Source organism: Mustela putorius, unplaced genomic scaffold (genome assembly GCF_011764305.1).
Source record: "Mustela putorius furo isolate JIRA1106 unplaced genomic scaffold, ASM1176430v1.1 tig00003869_pilon_pilon_pilon, whole genome shotgun sequence".
Classification (NCBI taxonomy): Eukaryota; Metazoa; Chordata; class Mammalia; order Carnivora; family Mustelidae; genus Mustela; species Mustela putorius.
The window spans coordinates 1,718,303-1,732,614 of record NW_025422021.1 but is presented as its reverse complement, the minus strand read 5'-3'; the positions used below and the strand labels follow the sequence as shown (position 1 = coordinate 1,732,614).

The window sequence follows — 14,312 nt, the reverse complement described above, 5'->3', positions numbered from 1 at the left end:
AGAATCCAAAATTCACAAGTTATTTCTGATGAAGATGGTGATATGATCGTACCTTGGAGATATGTAGGTTGGAAAGAATCACTTGAATGATACCTTTAGTTAGGTGAATAAAGGCAGCTGGGTACTTAATATTTGGGGGGCAGGCCACTACTCTCCCTAACCTTAAGGAGCTATTCATTCTCTTTATGGTGACTTTAACAATACGGTGAGTACAATTTATTGGACATCTATTATGTCAGGTACTTTGCCAAGAGTGTTAACTATATGATCACCTATGCATTCCTCCAGGCCTAGTTCACAGTTCTTTTACCCCACCCATGATTTATACCCCAAGTTGAATTAATAATGCCATTACTGATTAACTGATTTTTTGATTAACTGATTATTAATAACATTCTACTCATCCTGTTCACTCCTTTAATGCAACAACACTTCTTTCCATAGCCTACATTTCTAACTATCCCACTACCTACTGAACTTGATAAGACCAGTGCCCATGTTTTATTCCAATTTCCCAGCATCTGGTAGTTCCTAAGTACCATATTCTGTTGAGTGAATGTTAAGTGGAATTTCATGACTTCAAACTCCATTGAAGAACCATGCAATTGCTGAGCAGGAGGGCACTTGGAACCTTTGCTATCTACAATGTTCTTTCACATAAGAGAATTAAGTTAGAACAAGTAACTTGCCTGAGGTGACGTGAACCTGGTGGAATGACTTTAGAATCCAGTTCCCTTGCTTTTCAGCCCAGTACAGATGCTAAGGAAATGCAAGTAAATATCTTTATTTCCCAATCTCCTGGCCCCACCCAAATCCTATCAGCAATTGGCCTTTGGACCTTCAGGCTATTTCTGCAACATATATTTTCTAAAAGAACCCACTTTTAAATACAGCTTTTCTTTCGAAGCTCCCCATTCCAAACAAAGCCCAAATTCCAAATTGGTTGGCTTGCACTGTAGCATCAGTGTAAAAGTTGAAACGGGGAGGCTTCTGTCTATACTTCTACTAACAAGCTCTTCCCACAAGCACCCTTTGATTCACACAAATCAGAATGCTTTTCAACACACACACCATGCTCTTTCCTCCCCATCTTGAGACCATGTTCGATGTTCCTTCTGAATAGAGTATCCTTCCTTCTTATCAGCCTGGTGAACTTTAATGATCTGTTCCCCCTCTGGACTGGGAACTTCTGGCACAGAACAGAGAGAACTGGCTTTAGCCTCACACAGCATTTGGGTGGCTTTTGTGTCCAGCACCTAGCAGCAGCGCCCTCAATAAAGTTCACTGCGTGATTCTGTTTGGAAAATTACAGAAATGTAACTTACTCTTCAGGGTTGTAAGCAACTGTTAAACAAAACTTTTCTGTTTAGAGGAAAAATAAGTAAATATGTTGGCTCATTCAGTCGTCTTCTGCTTCTTTTTTCCTTTTAGTCTGCTTCATCTGTTATGGCTGCCATTCTTACTCCCTCTGTGAACTGCACATTCTCCCAGCACCCCTGCCCCTGGACACTTGTGGGAGAGGAATCCACAAATTCCTCTGGGGCTCCATCAGTGGAACAAGTTCTCAGTAGCTGGAGGAGATCTGGGTTGCAAACAGGAAGTTTTCGTACTTCTGGCTACTTTGTGCCTGGGGCAAAAACTGCAGAGTCCACCTGGACACTGTAAAAGAGAATGACAGAACAAAAGTAACCTTCATTATCCTCATCTGAAGTTTTTTCTGTGTGGACATTCTGACCCAGTATCACTCGGGGCTTCCTTTACCAGAACTGTTGTCTAGCATGCCCATCAGAATAGACTCGCAGGAAAGTCAGGTTTGAGCACCGCCTCCCCCACAACTCCCTTCCTTCACTTAAAAAAATCTTGAGCAAGACATTTAAAATAATGTTTTGGATTTGTAAGTTTTTAAAGCATTCTGAAGGACTTCCCTTTGGAGGCTGAGGGCCAAAGAGAAGCAGAGATTGGTCCCCCCCGTCTCTAAATCCCTTTTTCCTCCTTCAGTACCCTAGACCCCATCTTGGCCCTTTGGCTCCAAGGGGGCAAGAGGCACCTTCCATCCACGGGCTTGCCTGGCCTCGTCCCCTTTACCCATTAGTTTCCAGCCTTCTAGGGCATTGGGGGACTCCCGACCACGCATCCACGGTCCTTGCCCAGGCGTAGGGGCCTCGGGGTCCACGCCGTCCCTAGCGCAGACAGAAAGGATGTGGCCAGCCCTGGGGATGACCTCGGCCATCTCGCCCCTAAAGAACCCCGGCCACAGCCTGCGGGGCGGGTAGCCCAATGGGCAGCCTCGCTCCGGAGGCGGGCTCAGGCCGGAAGCCACCCCGCGGCACAGCGGCCCCACAAGACGGCGCCCGCGCCCCCGCCCTCTCCGGCACGGGCTCCACGGCCAAGGGCGGCAGGGGCCAGCCCGCTGGGTCCCCGCCGCGCTCTTTGTCCTGGCCGCGCGCGGGCGGACGCGTGCGCCCCCCGGGTGAAGGGAGGCGCGGAGAGAGCGCGCGGGAGCGCGCAGGGAGAGCTCGCGCCCGCCGGGCGCCGGGGGCGCGCGCCCCTCCGCCAGGCAAGCAGCGAGCACGCGCGCTGCCGCCGCGCCCGCCCCTCCCCCCGCGCTCGCCTCGGAACTTGCTGACTGCGCGGCCGGGAGGAGCCGAGCCGGGCGGCGGCGGCGGGAGGCCACAGCGCGCGGGGGTCTCCCGCGTCCCCTCCGCCTCGCTGAGAGCTCGCGCCCTCGCCCAGCCGAGCTCCTACCCCCCTTTTTTCCGAAGGCGCTGGGCGGCGCCACCCTCCGGCCGGAGCCCGGCACTGCACAACCCCCTCCGACTTTCAATGTTCCACACTCCCCGGCCAGAGCCTCCTCGGCTTCTTTTTTTCCCTCCCCCCCCTTTCCCCCCCCCCAGCTGCCTCCATTTCCTTAAGGAAGGGTTTTTTTCTCTCTCCCTCCCCCACACCGTAGCGGCGCGCGAGCGGGCCGGGCGGGCGGCCGAGGTAAGGCGGCGGGGCCGGGGGGCCGCGTGGGGGGCGGCCGGGGCGGCGGCGGCGGCGGCGGCGGTGGGGGAGGGGGCGGGGGCGGGCAGCTTTGTTCGCGCCGGGCGCCCGCGCCGCCGGTGTCCGCGAGCCGCGGCGGGGCCGGCCGGGCTGCTCGCATCACTTGGCGCCCGGCGCGGCGAGCGCTGCCCGCGGCCCCCGCGCGGCCCTCCCCACAAAGGGCCGCGGAGCTGCGTGGCCGCCGCCGCCGGCCGCGGCTCGCCTCCGCGGGCGCGGAAATTTGTTGCACTTCTTGGGGCTTTGTTTGTTTGTTTTGCCTCTGATTTTTTTTTTTCGTTATTTTGGACAAAATGTCGGTCCGTGATGTAAAAATTGAGCGAGGAACCTTGATGGCATTGGGAGCTTTGCAGGAGGTGCAGTTTGGATTCTGCTTTTCCCAGGGTGGCAGCTCGGTCTTGGCCGGATGAATCTTCGCTGCTGGCCGTGGAAACGGCTAGAGCAGCTTGTTAGTTGATTTTTAAATTCCTAAGTGTTGTATTTAAAGGCTTACTCGCACAGAGGAGGAATCGCCACCTTAAATAAGCATATGGGCGATTAACAGGGTATGTTTTCCTCTCGGAAAGGGAATTTGGTAGCTTTGACCAATGTCAGTATGTAAATATTTAGACGTTATTAGTGACTTTTTAACATTTTTCAGCGAGATCTGTTATTTACAGTGTGTCATATGTTATTAATGCTCGTTGCCTAAGTTCCCTGGCAAATCTGTTTCATGCCTTCTGAGAAAGTAGACAATTGATAGATTGTCCAAGGGATGGAAAAAAATGTGAGTGGGTTTTCTAACTTGAGTTCGGTAAATCCTTGAACGCTGGCGTTGCGAGACACATCACCTCCCCTGTAACCTTGCTGTGTGATGAGATAAGTGTGAACACTTTGAAGTGTTTTTCATTAAAATACGACTTCAGGTGAATATCGAGAGAAGAAAATGCTATTGGTTTATTTCTTAGACTTAATATTTCCTCCCTCCCCCTCCTCCTTTTCTCTTTAAAAGTTTTCCAAGAAATAACTTCACCAAGATGTCCAGTGATAGGCAAAGGTCCGATGATGAGAGCCCCAGCACCAGCAGTGGTAGTTCAGATGCGGACCAGCGAGACCCAGCCGCTCCAGAGCCTGAAGAACAGGAAGAAAGAAAACCTTCTGCCACCCAGCAGAAGAAAAACACCAAACTCTCTAGCAAAACCACTGCTAAGTTATCCACTAGTGCTAAAAGGTAATGTGTCAAAGGATAAAGCACATTATCAGGCTGTCTTCCAAATGGTTGGACACTTTTGTTGGTTTTACAGAGCAGTGGCATTGGTTCAGAAATACTTCGTGATCACTTTTATTTGCACTTGAATGAGTTGTCATTCTTTAGGTGGTATATAAGCCACCTCCCTGGAATTGTACTTTTAAGTGAACTTACTCTGTACTTTGGTAACTTCAGTAAGAGTGTCCTTGAGTAGAGCCTGGACTAACATTCTGACAGATTGTTTTAGGAGTTGGCAAGGAAAATTTGGTGAGCCCAAATTAGCTGGTACATTGAGGATGTTCCTTTTTATGAGTCATACTCTTCTTCATTGAAATTGACACTTCTAGAGATCAGCAGTGCTTCTCCATGAAACTTAATGATTAGAAATGATTATGTTTGCTAGAAAAATTGTAAATTCAAGGCCTTGGTTATATTTGAAAGCAGGTTTAAAATTGTGCTCCAAATTTGCTTTCAGTTTTATAAACATGACTTGAAGTCATGCATCCCAGGTACTACTTTTTTGTAGTTAATTTATGGTTATGGCTTGTATTCTTGTGAATGCAAATAAAACAAAAAAGTAGCCATTTATGATTTTGGATGGCACTTGGCTATTGAAAACTTCATTACATTTGTGACTCTTCACTCTGAAACTTGTGGATATGCTTGACATGTTAACACTCAACAGCAGAAGAAACATATTTTGTTGGGTATATATGAAAGGTCATTTGTTTTCTGTTGATTTCTATTATTTTTGATGGCAAAAAAAAAAAAAAAAAGATTCTGTCAAGGGTCTCCACTGTAGTAGTAGGGGAATATCCATGAAATCTATTTAATTATATATCAAATGTGTCTATAGCATTCGCCAATGTTGACATTTTGTTGATTTTTATTGATCACAACTAAAGGAAAAAGAAAATACAAAAACTGTTCAAATATTGCATTCTGTAGTGATTTATAAGTAATCTTATTTTTCTATGAACTTTCACCTCTATCAATAACCAAGTATTAATAATTTGAGAATGTTTTATTAAATAGCGGCAGTCTTAAATAATTTAGAGTCGTCCTCAATTTGCTGTAATCTTGCTGAGGAACATGTTAAACACATCTTAAGTTTTGAAAGCATTTTAAATTTGAATAAAATCGGAGAACTGCTTTTTTCCCCCTTAAATAGGCTGTCTATCTTATTATTTCTTTCCTCCCAGATTTATTCAATTTTAGGACTGTAGTTAAGATTAAGGAAACAGAATTGGTTAAATAAGAATGTCAGAGTCCTTTAGAAGTTTTTCACTGATAAAGATGTTTGTAAATTTTAAACTTTTTTTGACATAAAATATTGTCAAAACTGTTAACGTACTCATGTAATAACTTGTTAATTCTTACCTCTGTAAAAGTGACTTGAAGTCATTGTCAAATATTCTACTGCTTTCCCTCCTCCCTTTTTATCTCATTTGCATATAAGCTTGAAAAGAGAATTTCTTTGGTAAAAAGTGTTTTAAAATGGATTTTATATCCTTTATTGAGTACTAATAGAGGACTATTTTTCAGATCAGGTGTGAATGTCATACTTATTTACAGTAGCAAGTGAGAAAAAAGCTGCAAAGTTTCTGTTAAGGGATTTGGGTTATGCCTCTGAGAACAAAGAGGAAGCAGCCATGTTAGCATTACTGAAGGCAAAGCCAGCCTTGCATTTAACTGCATGGTGGTAGAGGGCAGTGTAATTCCCCGGTTATTCTGTAGACTATCTCAAATCCTTTTTGTCTGTTCTCATTTCACTAACAGAATTCAGAAGGAGCTAGCTGAAATAACTCTTGATCCTCCTCCTAACTGCAGGTAAGAAACAAATTTTGTTGTTTTGATGACAAAATGTGGGAAAATATCAAAAGATTAATGTATCGGCTTTGGATATGTGTGCTGCAGAAGAAGCTGCATTTGCTTCTCTTCAGCTTTGCAAGTGGATTAAATAAAAATTGTCTAAGGTGAATTAAACAAGTTCGGGGGAAGATACTCCTTATCATGTATCATACATTTTAGATTTTTGAATATACTGATTTTGTGCTTCTTACTGACATTAGTGTGAATGGTGCTGATTTTTGTTCTGTTGTAACATTTCTGTAGAGTGTTTTCTCAGAAGTACATTGCAGAAACTTCTAAAATTTTCTAAGCTTTAAAGTTACTGCTTGTGTGCAATCTGAACTGACCTTCCAAATTTAGAAATTGCTGAATGTGGTGTTACAAAATGTAAATGCAGTAAACAAGAGTATAGTTTCTGTTTGATATATTCAGTAATGTGCCTTAAGGACAAATTTTTATGTGCTAAGCTAATGCTTTTAGTTGTTTTCTAGAGAATGCATTGTTGAAATTATTTACATTTTAATCAAATGTCTTAATTACTTGGGAAAATTCTTAATAATTTTGGTTCTTGAAATATGTCTATGAAAAGGAGTAAATGAATTGGAATTTGTAGGAGCAGTTCATTTCAATGAAACTCATGTAGAATAATTTAAAATTGTTGGTTGGTGTAAGGTGCATTAAAAAGTAACTGGTTGACAATTTTGTTTGTAAACGTTTTTTCAGTTGTCATACTTAGTGCTTTATTTTCAGTAGTGACTTTATGGCTTCCAAAATTCATCAAACTCAGAAAAATAGTTTTGTAGATAATTTACATACAGATATGTGCTCAAGAGCGATAATGCTGGCTAGAAATAAGGCAGTGTTAAGGTTTGATATGAAGATGTTTTCTTGTCTTAACCTGTGTTTTTGCTCTGTGTTATGTTCACTTGTGATGATCAGACGTATCTCTGCATTCTACTTGAGATATAATTGGGATTAATTCAGTTGCTTCTTGTGTGTATTAACCAGATCCTTAGATAAGGTGATCTGATCCTGATTTATTCAGTGAATTAACAGTTTTGCTCATATTTATGATCAGCTATTTGTTGAAAAGGCAAACATGAATGAAAATTTTAAACACGTAGTGGTATGTCAGATTTCAAAGGATTAAGAACTGTGCTGTCCAGTAATGCCGAGACTAGCCACTTGTGGCTATTGACTGACCACTTCAGTTGTCCAAAATGAGATGTTCTCTAAAGGTAAAATACACATTGAATTTTGAAAATTTAGTATGAAAAAAAAAATGTAAAACCCCTTATTGATTTTTAAAAGTATGTATTACATGTTTAAATGATAATATGTTGGATATGTTTTTATATACAATGTTTTAAAATTTTATTTTTTTTTACCATTTTAATGTAGTTACTAGAAAATTTAAAATTATGTGTGTGACTTGTATTACATTTCTTTTGAACAGTGCTGCTTCAGAGAATAAATAAATCAAAATATTCCTTCCAGCCTTCTCATTGGTGTGTCAAATCTGTAGCCATTTAGTGAGGTCAAGTTAAATTTGCTCTTTGGAAGAATCACTTAACTTGCAGAGTGTATTCTATTTCCCTTTATAAAAGATATGAAGATCTGTCAATTCAATACTCTTTAATGTTTCAAAATTGCATGTAAGGTCAATCATTTTTAAAGGTTGCTGTTGATTTTTTGCAAATGGCAAAAACTAGTGTACATAAATCTAGAGCATAAATCTAGAGAGCCCAATAGACAATGTGTTGAATGCCCTTGGAGCTGTAGTGTAATGTTGCAGTTGCTGAAGAAGTATGCAAAGTGTTTAACCCAGGAGTGGTTCCACAAGGTCACTGAGGAATCATCCTGTAGATAAAGTCGAATGTTTCTAGGAGGCAGAAAGTTTAACTTGTTTGTTTTTCTGTTTGTATGCCATATTCATTTCAGTCCATGAAGTGATGCTTCACGTTTAGTGATAAGTGCAATAGCGAACCTGTGGGCTTGGGAACAATAACATGGACTGGATCATCTGTGCTTTCCCTGGTCACAGTTTGGGATGATGGCAAACTTTTTCAAATTACATATTTCAGGGGCACCTGGGTGGCTCAGTGGGTTAAGCCTCTGCCTTGGGCTCAGGTCGTGATCTCAGGGTTCCGGGATGATGTAGTCCCTCCTTGGGCTCTCTGCTTGGTGGGGAGTCTGTCTTCGCGCCGCCCCCCCCCCCGCCCCCGCCTCTCTGCCTTCTTGTGGTCTCTGTCAAGTAAATAAAGAAAATCTTAAAAAACAAAACAGAATTACATATTTCAGTTCTCTAGTTGTTTTAATATTTAAATTTCATTGTGGCTGTATGACTAAAGAAAAAATAAACAGAAAATTATGAGTTTTAATAGGGAACTGGGAGAAGTGTCTTACTAGTTTGGGGATGGTTGTTTTCATATGTTTGATGTGTAAAATAGCCAGGTATTTTTGTGTCTTTTATTCTAAGTGTCAAATTTTTTTGGGTGGGAGATGATCTAGTTCTTGTCCTTGACAGGAATTTGGAATATTGTTTAGTGGAAGCATTTTAGGATTTTGAGCTAAATCTGAATTTGTGTTGTAATCTTACCTTCATATCAGATATGTGATAGACTGTGGTATTGTAATTCACAGGTGCATGGGTGAGAATTTTAGCTTTACAGTGATTGTACAGTTTAAATTTATTAATTTATGTTATAATTTAAGATGGGAGTCTGTATTAATAAATTCTAAAATGTGTGAATTAATATTGTTTAAACCTGTGAAACCTAATACTTTTTTGACTTTGATGTCTGACTTCCATATGTAGCCAATTCATCAGAATTCCATTATGGTTTTGAAAATAATTTTTACAAGCTCATCAAAGTATGTGACAGATTTAATTCTTAGGGAAGAAATGTAGAGTATATCTGTGTACATTCAGGAAAAAGTTGATTGAAATACAACAAAACTCAGCAAAACCAAAATTACTCAGATGAGATTAAGAATTCTCTTGGATCCTTCACTCCCTTCCTGTGTTTTATTAATAAAATACCCTTCTTCTTATGTATTTCCTTATTATTATATAGCTGCTCTAATATGTAAATACACCATGAATGATCTTAGGATAGACTTAACTTTGAATTAAGTGTGTGGCTTAAACAGGTTTGAATATATTTTGATAGTAATGATACTTCTTTTCCCGATAGTATAAAATTTGATAAAATGTTATTTCCAATGATTTGATGGCATTTCTAGTTTTTAGGTCTTAGAGTTCCTTATTAAGCCAGAGCATTCTATTTTTTTATGACTTTTTTTTTAAAAAGATTTTATTTGTCTGTTTGAAAGACAGAGATCACAAATAGGCAGAGAGGCGGGTAGGTGGTGGCGTGGAGCAGGCTCCCTGCCGAGCAGAGAGCCTGACCTGGGGCTCCATCCCTGGACCCTGGGATCATCACCTGAGCTGAACCAGAGGCTTTAACGCGCTGAGTCACCCAGGCACCCCAAGGCCAGAGCATTCTCAGCATAGGAATTTAATATTTATGTAGTGGCTTTAATTTATATTGTTTACATATTGTATTCTAAATTATGGTATAAATATTTCATACATCAGTGAGAATGAAGGAAAGTTGTGTTATGGGCATTTCCCTATATGTTTTTGGAGAAAGTGATTGACTAGAATTGTTGAATAGTATTCTATTAAGACATTTACATTCCCACTGTTTCCTGGAGGGTGCCCTTGTCCTCTCACAGTAACCACTTATTCAAGTGGCAAATGTTTAGGAAATTGTTGGATTTTTAACTCTACCTTTAATTCTTTCCATATATGAAAAGGCACAAATTTATACTTCTTATACTATTCTTCAATATATTGAGATTAAAGAATCTGTGTTAAAGTTAGATATTCAGGAGCATTTGTACATAGTTTTTGGATGTGGGAAAGGCCTTCTCCTTGGAGGGAGATGTAGTAGTATCAGGTTATTAACAGTATTAATAATGTGTGTGCTTGTAGAGCTGAAAGATACTATAATACTTGTAAATTTTGCTAACATCCTTCTTTTAAAAATAAAATTAATACAAGAAACAATTAAGTTCTAAACCAGAAGCTGGCAACTCTTGTTTCCTCATAAACCTCTCATTGTCTAACTGTGGATAAACTCTCCCTTGTGTGGGTTACCGCTGCTTGCCACCATTTTCTAGGGTAGACTAGAACTTTGCTGCTCATAGGGTGCTCTTCAGATCAGCAGTGTCTACATCACAGCTAAGATTGTTAGAAATGTAGAATCTTGCCTCTGCTGCAGAAATAATGAGTCAGAAACTGAATTGCAGCAAGATTCCCAAGTGAATTGTATGTATGTTAAGGTTTTAAAACATTGGTCTGGGTTCAAATCCCTGGTCTGCCTCCTATTATATTATTTTAGATCAGTTAGGATATATTTCTGTCTTTCAGTTTTCCTAAATGTAAAATGGAAATTAAAATAATCCCCCACAATAGGTTTATTGTTAGGATTAAATGAGTTAGTATGTTTTAAAGTTTAGTAAATTAGATCAGTAAAGTGACCACAGCATAGTTAAAGGGAGAGAGGCAGTTTAAACACATGCCCTTACTCTTGCTAGCATTTTCTCTAGTGGGTCAGCATCATACTATAGGAGTAATTTTACTTTAAGCAGTTTAGTGTCTATTTGAGAACACATCAAACAAAATTTTGGTTGTGTGTGTGTGTATATGTATATATATATATTTCATATATATACCTTGGAATATATATATTCCTTGCAACTTCAGTAAAAAAGAAAATATAAGGACATTGGGCAAAGATATATCCCTTTTAAAGGAATATGCATAGAGTTAATGATACTTAATTCGATATGGAATGCTGTGACTCTCTCTGAAGTAAATTGTAATGAAAAATTTTAAAATAAGGGTGACAGTTATGTTTTCCCTTTTAAGTACCCTGTTATAAAAATTTGCAGTTTTACTGAGAGTGAGATTATATAAATATTTGTAAAATTAAGATTCTGAATTGATAAAGTTTGCCAGTTACCTAAACAGAGCAATTTTTTCCTTGTCTTTAATTTTTGGAAGCTTTTTGTAATAATCAAAATAACGTGTGGTATCTACATAACTTAGTTGCTTATACATCCTTTTATTTTAATTTTATTTTACTTTATTTTGGGGGGAGGAGAGAGAGAGAGAATCTTAATAAGTAGGCTCCATACCCAGAGCAGAGCCCAGCTTGGGGCTCAAACTCAAAACGCTTAGATCATGACTGGAGATGAAATCAAGAATCTGTATGCTTAACTGATTGAGCAACCCCCTTGTCCCTACAGTGCTTGATTTTTAAAGTCTTTCACATTTTTTTCTGATTGTTGTTATTGTTGATATTAGGCAGTGTATGCTATGTGAAGGAAGATACCTCTTTTGTAAAATGAAACTGTATCTCTTTAGTCATCTAATTCTTATATTTTGAAATCTTAAAAAAATTTTAGAACTTTTTAATAAAAATTAAATCTTAATTGGAAGCTCTTTTTTTTTTTTTTTAAGATTTTATTTATTTATTTGACAGACAGAGATCAGAAGTCGGCAGAAAGGCAGGCAGAGAAGGGGGGGAAGCAGGCTTCCTGCTGAGCAGAGAGCCCATGCGGGCCTTGATCCCAGGACCCTGAGATCATGACCTGAGCCTGAGGCAGAGAGGCTTAACCCACTGAACCACCCAGGCACCCAGATAGCTCGTTTTCTTAAACAGATAAATATGGAACTACTCTGACTGAAGATGTTTTCCGTACCACCCCTCTGTGGTCATCCACTGATGGATAGCTCTTATTATTTTATTAATTAAATATTGGCATCTGCACAGACTCTGAGACTTGGAGACTTGGGCATTACTGATAATTTTAAATGATGTTTTATGTTTCATTAAGCTAATATGAGCTTCTACACATGAAATATGTAATACCTTATGTTGATGCTGTATACTATAATTATTTACTTGCTTGTCTACCTCCTGCAATAGTAAAGCATTCCTTTGAAAGGAGGATGGTCTTCCACATTTTTGTAACTCTTGCTTTTAGATTGTTTTGCATTGGAAGATTTGTTATATTAGTAGATAAATTGAAGTCTGTCAAATTGACAGGAATAGAAATTCCAGGCAAAACTGACTTTGGATTGGAGAAGGTCTCCTTAAAATTCCATATAGGTGCACCTGGGTGGCTCACTCAGTTGAGTGGTTGCCTTCGGCTCAGGTCGTGATCCCAGGGTCCTGGGATGGAGTCTTGCTTCAGGCTTCCTGCTCATCAGGGAGTCTGCTTCTCCCTTTCTGTGATCTGTCTCTCAAATAAATAAATAAAATCGTTTAAAAAATCCCATATATTCTTTTCTTTTTTTTCATAGTTATGATTTTTTAGTAGTATAATTATTTGAAGCATTTAGCTCCTTTTCTATTATAAAAGGAAATTGGTAATTACAGTAAGCTTAATTATTTGGCTCATATGTGCCAGCATAGCAGGAGGACCCAGTGCTGTTGTGACCAAAAATTTTTTCCAAAAGAATGACTTGATTGAAAACAATATTTTAACCCCAAAAGGTCACGTTTTTATTAGGGACCTATTATGTTCAAAGCTTATAATATAGTTAGAATGTAGGTGAAAACCGTCTATGCATTTACTACCAATTGTTTTGTCACTTTTTATAGTTAACCAATTGGTACCTTATTCCCTCCTTGAAAAGAGTTGCTCTAACATGTTTAGTTACAAGAAAATCAGCAAATTTTTCTTGCTTTGAGTACAGGGGCATTTGGATTGAGAATGGAGAGCTTGATTTGCCGTTTTCTTCTTCCCTACAAAATAGAGATAAAAAACGTGATAAAACCACTTGTAGATTGAGAGAAATAGAAATGATTTTTTTCTTCCTATACTGCTTTTGACAAGGAAGTATATTTGACATTTTATTAGAATCTAGAAGAAGAAGGTCTCTTTAAACTTATTCTTTCTTTTGCCTCTAGATCAGTAGTTCTCATCTGGGGGTGATTTTTGCCTCCATACTCCTCCCTACGAGCTCCACCCCCCTCAAAAAAAAAAAAAGGTCTGAGGAACAGTTGTCAATGCCTGGAGACTTTTTTTTTTTTTTTTTTTTTTTTTTGCTTTCTCAGCTGGGGGAAGAGGAGTTGCTACTGATACTTAGCGAGTAGAGGTCAAGGATCATGCCCTTCAGTGTGTAGGACAACCCCTCTACAATGAAGAATCATCTGGGCTAAAATGTCCCTAGTGCTCAGGTTGAGAAATCCTGCTGTAGTTACTTTGATACCTTGCCACCTGAATTGTTGCATAGATTTCTTTTTACCATTTTCCTGTCTTTTTTTTTTTTTTTTTTTTTTTTTTGAGATTTTATTCATTTATTTGACAGATAGAGAAACAGGTAGAGAAGCAGGCAGGGGGTGGGGAGTGGGAAGCAGGCTTCCCACTGAGCAGAGAGCCCAATGCGGGGTTGATCCCAGGACCCTGCGACACATGACCTGAGCTGAAGGCAGAGGCCTTAACCCACTGAGCCACCCAGGTGCCCCCCATTTTCCTGTGTTTAGTGATGACTGCTTAGTACATTCTCATACACCTTCCTCTTCTCCCATACTATGGTTTACATTTATTGTATATTTTTTGACATGTGTGTATGTTGTTTTTTATGTGAAACCACAGGAATGGCTACCTTGAATACCTGTTAAATTATGGTCTATTGAAGCCAGAAATGCTTTCGGCAGTATTTTCATTTCTTTTCTGTCTTCTACCATTTAATTATACCTCTGCATGATCTAGCTTTAGGCAGTTGTATCTGTGTTCTACCAGAAATATTGAAGTGTGGTGCACCAAGGAGAAATACCATAGGAAAAATCATTAAAATTCAGCTTTACATTGAATTTTAAACAGGTTAGAAAGCCATGCTCTTGATTTGGTTTTTAGTTTCATCATTAAGACAGTACAGAGATTATTCACTTCTGTTATTGTTCTAAGTCCACAATCTTTTATTTCCAACCCTTGGGGCCAGTTGTGTTCAGAGTACAGAAAATTTTAGATTTTAGAAAGGGAATGTGATATGTTTGCTGTACCTTATGTCACAACTCCAGTGGGATCTTCAAACACATAATATATCTACACCAAAAATGTATGAATATTTATATTAAGTGGATAAACAGGTAGTTTCAGGTTAGTTCATGTT

General features: G+C 39.7%; 1 protein-coding gene across 3 annotated transcripts in view; it reads left to right on the top strand.

The window, feature by feature from the left end:
- The first annotated feature begins 2,844 nt into the window (after positions 1 to 2,844).
- UBE2E3 (ubiquitin conjugating enzyme E2 E3) overlaps positions 2,845 to 14,312 on the top strand; it is an 85,712-nt gene continuing 74,244 nt past the window's right edge. The window contains exons 1-3 of one of the 3 annotated variants that reach the window (XM_045066649.1): positions 2,845 to 2,982; positions 4,031 to 4,249; positions 6,047 to 6,097. In XM_045066649.1, coding sequence (XP_044922584.1) covers positions 4,056 to 4,249; positions 6,047 to 6,097 — 245 coding nt within the window. In that variant the 5' untranslated portion in view covers positions 2,845 to 2,982; positions 4,031 to 4,055. Of the gene's footprint in view, positions 2,983 to 3,248; positions 3,396 to 3,429; positions 3,585 to 4,030; positions 4,250 to 6,046; positions 6,098 to 14,312 lie in introns of those variants that run through there. The other 2 variants (XM_004768956.3, XM_004768955.3) reach the window with 2 other exon arrangements.